The sequence below is a fragment of the Gavialis gangeticus genome, unplaced genomic scaffold, assembly GCF_001723915.1.
Source record: "Gavialis gangeticus isolate Ggan-Ray unplaced genomic scaffold, GavGan_comp1, whole genome shotgun sequence".
Lineage (NCBI taxonomy): Eukaryota > Metazoa > Chordata > Crocodylia > Gavialidae > Gavialis > Gavialis gangeticus.
In genome coordinates, this window is record NW_017729031.1 from 22,099,204 (window position 1) to 22,108,257 (window position 9,054).

The following is a 9,054-nucleotide window of genomic DNA, read 5'->3' on the forward strand; positions in this document are numbered from 1 at the left end:
GGGGGGGGGGGCAGGGATACCCCAGTGGCCGATTGGCAAGCCTGGAAATGCCAGCAGCGAAACCAGAAGTGCTGCTAGGTGACCGAGTACCCCCTCGAAGGCCTGGCCATCTGGAGCTACAGGTGGACAGTGAGTTATACTGACAAGTGGACCCCCGTTTGCTCTATGCAGTCAATGGTCAGCCATGGCAAGCCCATGATGTGGCAGGAAAGATTCTGGAAAAAACTGCTCAGAACAAGGTGCATGTCTTATTGGGGCGAAAGGAGTGATATGCAAATAAATATGGTATTTCATTCTTAACTTATTTCTGGAAGTTTTCACTTCATCAGCACCTAGCTGCTTGGAATCAGAGAACTGTTACCAGCAACCAGATAGATTTTCTAGTGTAGCCAGAAGCCTGTATGTGAAGACTTTGGCCATCATAGCTGTTATGTTCTGTAGATGTCCTTTTTATTAAATCTGTCTCAGCTGGAAACGCTTTTCAAAATTAGCATTTAAAATAGCTACTGTCTTGTCTCATTAAAATTCCTATCAAAGGGCTTTGCTTAATTTTCCTAATATAAACCAGACAAGTAATTTTCCATAAACATTTAAGGCATTTTAATGTCTCCTACCAGAACCACATGCAGTTCAAGAAAGATGTACTGACCTCACTGAGGTAAATAAAAAAGGAGCACGTGGACCCATCCACACCGTAACTTGCATAGCATGCATCCGATCGCCACATATCTTTCATCCACTGAAACAAAGGAAGCAAGTTTGTTAGGTTTAAGCCATATGTACTTATTTTCACTTTATAAAGCCTCATTTTCATGAGAAACACAGCAAGCAGAAAACTCTAAGCTTTTAGACTGAAATAAATAATGACAGGTAAGAACTTGTCTGTGAACACTTTGCAACAGCCTATATGAAGCATATTCATCATCTCATTCAAGCTCATAATTAACTACATCACTATGGATGAACACAATTAGCACTAACTGGTAGCCAGATAAGAACTAAATGGATATTGGAATATCCTCTCCAGACCAGCACTGCAGCACACTGGTAGGGCTAATGCTGCTTACATTGCCTTTATAGATTATATTTGCTTTGTGGTTAAATAGATCACTTAAGTTCCTAGGACCGTCAGTCTGACATCTTTACTCAAGCAAAAAATGTTCTTTAAAAAAGATAAATGAACAACTTGCCATTCAAATTACATAGCCATTTTGCAGTGTAGTGAAATTGTTCAAAGCAGGGCTGGAAATTTATTTAAAAAAACCCAAAACAAAACAAAAAACAGCATATAAAGAGATATTGAAATAAATATTGTAATTTTGTAGAAAAAATTTAAAAATCTCAGATACCAAGTAACACATAATAATAATAAAAAAAGATTCTAAGCAATTGCAGAAATCTCTCTCAATATGTTAGAAATACATCCTCCTACTTTGATGAAGTGTCAAACAACTGGAGTTCCTGGATGCAATTACTAATGCACATTCTTATTTTTTAAAATCTAAACACCCCCGACTTTTTAATCTTATGGATCTTCTGTTTTTTGTTTAAAAGAAACTGACATTATTTTATATTTGTTGATTCAAACTTCCTTATTAGCATGATATATAATTTCTACAGGGATGACTGTGGTCTTAAAACCTAAGGCCAAATGCAATTGGATTATTTATAAAATTATTCAGATGTTTGTTTTGTATGACTGGGGCAGAAATACTTGCTAAGCTCTTCCAGCATGTTAGTTATCAGTCAGCCTTGCAAAAGCCTCACTTGATTCAATGACACGTTTGTACCTCTCTAATACAATAAACCATTGCGAATTTCCAGAACTACAGGGAATGCGGACCAAAGCCTATTGAATATGAGGAACACCTAAACATCAGAGAAACAACTCCTCATTCCCCACAAAACTAAAAAACAGGGACACATGGAGCTTCTGACATCTGATTAGCACAGTAAGAGCTTCAAATACGCGTGGAACTGTACATATAGCAAAAACCAATTTGATGGCACTCATTAATAACCTTCAGCATAACAATATTCCATCTAATTGCTGCTTTTATTCTTGTGATACTCTTTTCATCTCCAAAGAGGAAAAAAATGGTGGAGAGAAAGAGAAGGCATGGGGGGGGGGGTAAGTGCACAGTGCCCCTCGCGTAGGAGGAAATGAGGCACATAGGGTTGGGGGACCTTGGCATGGTGGAGTGGGAAGGGACTAAAGAGCCATTTTAAACGGAAGAGGCAACAGAACCCCTGGTGGAGGGGGGGGTGGGAATATAGGTAAGGGAAAGAGACACAGCTGCTGGCAGGAAGAAAGAGCTAGATAAAAAAAAGCTACCCAAGTACTATGGGGCTATCGTATTTGCTTTAACAAGAGGCATCATTATTCACTTTCTTTCAGCAACAGTCCTATTTTGGCTTGAGGTGAGCTGTAATGACAAGTTCTTCGGTACTTGTCTTCTGGTCCCTCTCACTAATTTGTGTTTTATGAAACAGCACTTGTGTCAGCACTGACATCTTTTAAACACAGACCAGATTTAAAAAAAGAAAAAAAAAGAAAAGAGAATATGTACAATGTGATCACCTTTACCTTTATTTTGCCTTCACAGTGAGGAAAACCATCCATAGGAGGCAATTCACACTGTTCTTGGGCTCCATTAATAAGATCTGAAATGAAAAAAAACACAGAACATCATTGTAATATAACTTGATGTGCATATTTGCTGGATTTTCTAATGAATCCATGACTTTAAATGAAGAAGTCTTCAAAGTGATATTTGACAGTTGACTATTTCACCAAAACAGTGACATTAAGACAACTAGAGGATATGTGCCCTCAATGAAATATGGGTTTCTATTTTGGTAAACTGGTTCTTAAGGAATATGAGAGTTCAAGGGAGGAGACAGGAAACCAACATAACCCATGGCTCACATTTCACTGTGAACAGTTAATCTGATATCCTGTCTGGTCTTGGCATCAGAAATCATAGAACAGGGTTGACGATTTCTGCAGTTTTTGTTTTGAGCTAGGCAATTCATGTCGCCCTGCCTCCTAGATTCATATGAGTACAGAAGCACCTCATTTTTCACTGCACAGAGTCTCCAGTTCCCAGGCTTGTGAAGAATAGCTTGAAGACTACAACATACTTTTTTTTTTAGTTTCACTATTTTGAAGGTCTGAACCACTATATTTGAATATCTGGGGTTGGCAACACTGTGAATGGTGTGGTTCATCTATTCAGAAAGAAAACACCGAAATGGTACATCTCTTTAAAAACAATCAACCCAAAACCGCAGCACCTGTCTGGCCACAAAATCATCCTTGTGCAGAAAATGTGATTCTTTATATCCTTTATCAGCATTTGTCTTAATCAACAACATACATTTATATATTTTTATATTACATTTTCATGTAAAAGGTTTTTAGGTACCCATGGTAAGTTGTGAATACAACTCCTAGCAGACTTATTACTTCTGTTCACTTGGCAACAAAACTCTAATATTCCAGTTGCAAAAAAATACCATAAAGATGAGACAAAGTTCGTGACCATATGGATAGACAAGGGTCCCTTTAATACAATATTTCCTTGTTTTTATGACCTTATGGAATGCTTTGTTCAAAATGAGATAAACTAGTTTTCAAGATACTGATGAAATGTTTGAATTTTTTATTGGTTTACTTGTTGCAAGCGAGTAGACTATAAATATCACAGCATTAAACAGATATTTTGAGCTTGCTCTATTAAATCATAGCAATCCTGCAATATACCAAGAATAGATAAAATATGTTTTATATTGATGATCAATTTGTTTTTTTCATAATCGATAATCTAAACAAGCTTCATCAATTTAGTTACCTAAATCTTTTCTTATTAAAAGCAACTAACAGCTCAGTTCTGGTATTATTTTCTAAGAACGTACGTCCTCTGCAATGCCAGTCAATAACAATGTATTAATATAACATTATCAAGGCTCTAAAGAGGAAAAATAACATTGTCTAGTGCTATCAAAACAGAGGCAGAAGCCCATCACTTCTTAATGCCAAATCAGATTTTTGCTTTTATTAGGTTGGAATGAATAGTTGACACTGGATATAGCAGGGGTTTGCAACCCTTGGCGCACACGCCACAGGATGGCATTCAAAGGCATTTTGCTTGACACACGTACCTCAGGGCAGATGGTGGGGAAGGGGCTGGGGTTGCACAAACGAGGGTCGGGCCCCTCGCAGCTCCCCCACTGTCCACCTGAAGGCACACATACACCCCGCTGGCAACAAGCTGAGCTGGCTCTCTGCAATCCCCTAGTACAGATGTGTGCAGCCTCCCTGCCACCCACCACGAGGAGCCCAGGACCTGTGGCAGGCAACAGGGGCCAGCCCAGAGCTCAGGCCAGCTGTGGCAGGCAGTTGGGAAGCTGCAAGCAACTGCCGCAGGGTCCACAGGGCCATGGCCTAACTTGTTGCTGGTGGTGGGTGCATGTGCACCTAGGGAAGATGGCAGGCGAGTCATGAGGGGCCCAATCCCTGTTATGGCAGTGCAGCCTGGATCCCTTCCCTGCCGTCTGCCCCAGGCACATATGCACCCGCTGCTGGCAATGAGTCAGGCCAGGGTCCCGCAGACCCCAGTGGCACTGCTTGCACCTGCCAGCCACTTGCCACAGCTGGCCCGGGATCTGGAGAGGTCCTTGCCACCGAGCCCGCGCTGCTCTGAGCAGGCCATGGGAAGCCTGCCAGCAACTGCACCAGGGTCTGCAGAGCCCCAGCCTGACTCATTGCTGGTGGCAGATGCATGCACACTTCAGGGCAGATGGCAGGGAAGGGGTCTGGGCTTTGCTGCCACAAGGACCAGGCACCTCATGGCTCCCCCGCCATCCACCCCTGGCACATCAACATCTTCCAAGTAGAGGTTACAGGTGTTATTGGCACTCTGCCCAAAACCATTGCTGACCCCTAGGTTATTATTATACAGAATCTAAAATCTAAAGTGGTGCCACCAATTTAGCCAAGCTTTGTACTTGTCCTTCAATATACAATTTGTTGACTAATTCAATGAAAACTCAAGAGATCCATTATTCAGTTATAGATTTTCTGTCACTAAGTTACAAACTCAGGGGCCTGAACAGAAAATTGTCTCGTAAGAGGCTTTTTACTTTAATCACAGCTTCCCATATCCAACTGGGTATGCTCAGCTGCACAAAAGGAAAAATCAGAAAAGCAACCAAGCAAGCAAACAAAAAGAAAAAAACCCCACCTAAGTATACGACACAATGACACTGAAGACTCTCACTAGGATGTACTTCTTCCCGCTGAGTCTTAATTTAACTGCATGATGTGACAGTATAAAATCAGCAGGATATAGAACAGGAAGTGTTCTTGATGAGACATAAAATATAAGTCTTGCAATTCTTTAATATCTTGTAGGAATTTCAAAAAAGGGTGAAAAATATTAACTGCCGTACCCTAAACAAAATTCAAATTGGGTACTTACAATTTCATATAGATTAGGGAAATGTATCCATACCTTAAAGATACTTTCTTGGAGTAACACAATGTACAGAACCAACCTACATAATGCACTGCTAATTTGGGAAAAAAATGGGATTACTAATCTGTTTTTCTTGAATTCATTGCTGTGCAGAATTATCACTAGTGCTTAATCCTTAAAACTCCTTCTTAGTTCTACAGTACACACATTCTTGGTGTTTCATGTGACATCTATTAGAAAGAGGTCATTTCAATGTAGATGATGGATCTGGCAGACAAGAGGAAGCATTAGAGAGCATAAAAGATAATTCATGGGGAAATGACTCTTATTTTACACATACATGACTGTGGCCAGGATGGTGATTTTTTTTTTTTTTTTGCTTTTGTCGTGTTCTGAACACATTTTCTGTATATGATGACAATAAGGCAGTTATAGTAGATGGGGAGTGTGTTAAATGAGGTGACAATGGAGGCTAGAGGGAAAGGAGTTATCAGCTAGGACACACAGCATTGCTATGGCTGGATGCTAAGGACACTATACTTGGCCTGATAGGCATTTCACTGTATTACAGGTTTGCCAACTACAATACATCTAATGCAGTAATTGTGAAATGGATAGTTCTGTCATGCATTCCTACAGATCAGCTGAGATGTTGCAATAGTACAAGCATTTTCATTTTTGCCTTCTGGCAGCTAAAGTCTACTGTAGCACCTGTTAAGGAGGCAGCTACAGCATCCTGTCTCTGCTCTCCCAGCTGGATTAGGAGCAAAAACAATTATTTGGGAGAGATAACCTTGTACTGGTATCAGTACAAGCCCCAGGCTCTCCCTATTTCTGTTTCTCTGTAGCTAGCCACACTAGTTCTTCCAGAAGAGCCTGCCCCCTTGCCCAGATGTCTCAGCACCCACATACCACACATGAACCCAGGGCCTACCTACAACCTCAGCAACCACCAACCCCTGGAGTTCCTTGCTCTTGGGACTTCCCAATATTTCCTACACCCACTGCAGCAGGAATAGCCCATGCAGTTACGCTCTGGCTTGCCAAACCCTACTCCTCCCCCACAGTGAACATCACAGATGCCAAATTGCTTTGAGTTTCCTGCCTTACGTCTGCTACTGGCCAGGGTGGGGTAAATGACAGCAAGCTGAAGCTTCAAGTTGCTAAAATGTTCATTAGTTCATCAAACAATTTGCATGAAATGTAATCCAGAGCAGAACAAAACTCAGCCATGCATTTAATGAAAAGGTAAATGGGAAGTGAGGGAGTGACACAGAAAAGACAATGTAGTGAACACTGTACAGTTTCATTTAACAGTTGCTAGAAATGTTCACCTTCCTTCATGCTTGCCAGCAAGAAACTAAACCATGTAATTGTACTGGAAACCTGCCTGCATTGAACAGAGTGGGACATGACACCACACTGGGTAAAAGGCATGATAGCACTTGAACAGCCCTTTTGCTTTTAATATTTTTTTGAAAATGGGACACAAATGTCAGCTGAACACACTTTTACAGTGGTTTTCTGGGGGTCTGTGAAAGATGACTATGATCAATCAGAAGCATGTGAATACCCACGCTTACAATTCAAAGGGGTCTGCAAATGAAGAAAGGTTGAAAACCACCGGTCTAAAGTACTGGCCCATTATCAATGACTAGCATTTGCATCAAGTCTATACCCTCTCTCCACCAGTAACTCTCAAGTCCTGCTTTAAAAAAGGGAAAGGGTCTCCTCTCCTATGCTCATCATCCCCCTATATTCTTTATTTTGGTGGGAATTGTGCTCTAGCTCCCTTAGCCCCTCACTGGCCAGCTGGCTCCTGTGAACCCTTCCTGTCCTATTAACCCAGAAAGAAAGAAAACAACTTAGGATTTTGCTGACTGAGCTGCACCATCTCTATATACCCTCATGTCTTTTGGGAAATTCAGCTTAGGATTGAGAAGCAAGGGTTTGGCTAAGGGTATTAACCTTTGCTTTTTCATTGTTTCATGTCAGGACATTTAGCTTATAATTAGAATGAGTTATTACTTGATTCCTCCACCCTTGAAACTACCAACTCCCCCATTTTAACACTGAACCCAATCATGTTGCAGCTGACACTTAAAATCCAGCTACAGTGTCATGTTTCTCTTTATCCTGACCAAAGCATGGTGCATGGTTAAAGCAGGAAAAAGAGCAACAACTGTATGTGCCACTCTGTTACCGCCTCATGGTGTGACCTCTGATGTGTTACTTAATCTGCACATGTTAAATTTTCCTGAGCAAGAAAAAAGTGAATATTATAGTTTACCTACTGGATCTGAGTTTGCCAATTAAATCTTCATTTTGGGGGGGCTTAGTCTTTATAAAAATAACCTGAGGTTCTTAAATGGATAAAGAGGTTCAAAACACAACTGTTACTTCGAGAATCTCAGAGGCTATTCGTATGTAATTGAAATGTGACTGTTTCATTTCCATAAAAATGGATTTGTTTAGAAGTTACTTTTGTTGGCAAAACATTAAATAGTTGGAAAAGGCACTAATGTTTTCCCCTTAATTAGATGCTACTTAGCATTTAAGTGTTGCAATTTGTTTGCCTAGCCAAATCTCAGTCCTTTAGAACAAAGCTAAAGATATAATAATCATTAAGTGAGTATGAAGAAACATTAGATAGCTAACACTTTTTTCCTTGATTCTCTCAGTTTAAGCAATGATAATAAGCATGTATATAAAAGAGTGCAAGCAGTGATAGTGAACATTTACAAAGGCAGAACAACAATTTTGACAGAAGCACTCTTTACAGCTGTACACTATGCATTTACTCTTGAAAGATGTTTGTATCAAGGGAATTGTTCATTGCATACTGCCTACTATGTAATTATTATTAATTTATATAATTATTAATTTATATAAACATTATATTAAAAAGATGTAAGCAAGAGTGCTGGAGGCAGAATATCACTAATAGCAGTGTTCTGTTTTGAGGGAAGAAAAAGAAGAACCAGGTAGGCAGAAGACAAGACTTCTACATATTGGAGACATCTATTTTCCTCATCCTCCCTGAATTCCAAAAATCTTGCTGCTGAAGTTATAATAGCAGGAATATAAAAATCCTGCAAAGATGTACAATGATAACTAAGCCTTCCCAATTCTTTTGGAGATGGACAATATGTTTAAAGGTTCACAGAATTATAGAAAAACAGGACAGGAAGGGACCTCAGGAGATCATCTCATTCAAGCAGGTTAAAGGATTATTTTGGAGCATCTTTCAAAAAAGTGTGTATTATTCACACGAAAAAGGGAATTCAGCATTACAACCCAAAAATGCATTGCTTTTGTTTCTTTTTCATCAGACATGGCAAAATGCCATCAATATGTACATACATACATAATATATATATAGTTTCATAGTTTCTAGGGTCAGAAGGGACCTGAGCAGATCATCTAGTCTGACCCCCTGCCATGGCAGGAAAGAGTACTGGAGTCCAACGACCCCAGCAAGGTGTTCATCTAACCTCCTCTTAAAAACCCCCAGGGTAGGAGCCTGCACCACCTCTCTTGGAAGTTGGTTCCAGACCCTAGCCGCCCTGACTCT

General features: G+C 40.2%; 1 protein-coding gene across 1 annotated transcript in view; it reads right to left on the bottom strand.

Moving 5' to 3' along the window:
• The window catches only part of MGAT5 (mannosyl (alpha-1,6-)-glycoprotein beta-1,6-N-acetyl-glucosaminyltransferase), a 199,907-nt gene that overhangs the window by 161,283 nt on the left and 29,570 nt on the right, over positions 1-9,054 (bottom strand). Inside the window, exons 3-4 of the mRNA XM_019522507.1 lie at positions 2,588-2,664; positions 650-739 (exon numbers count right to left, since the gene is read on the bottom strand). Of these exons, the coding sequence (XP_019378052.1) occupies positions 650-739; positions 2,588-2,664 (167 nt within the window). The remainder of the gene's footprint in view (positions 1-649; positions 740-2,587; positions 2,665-9,054) is intronic.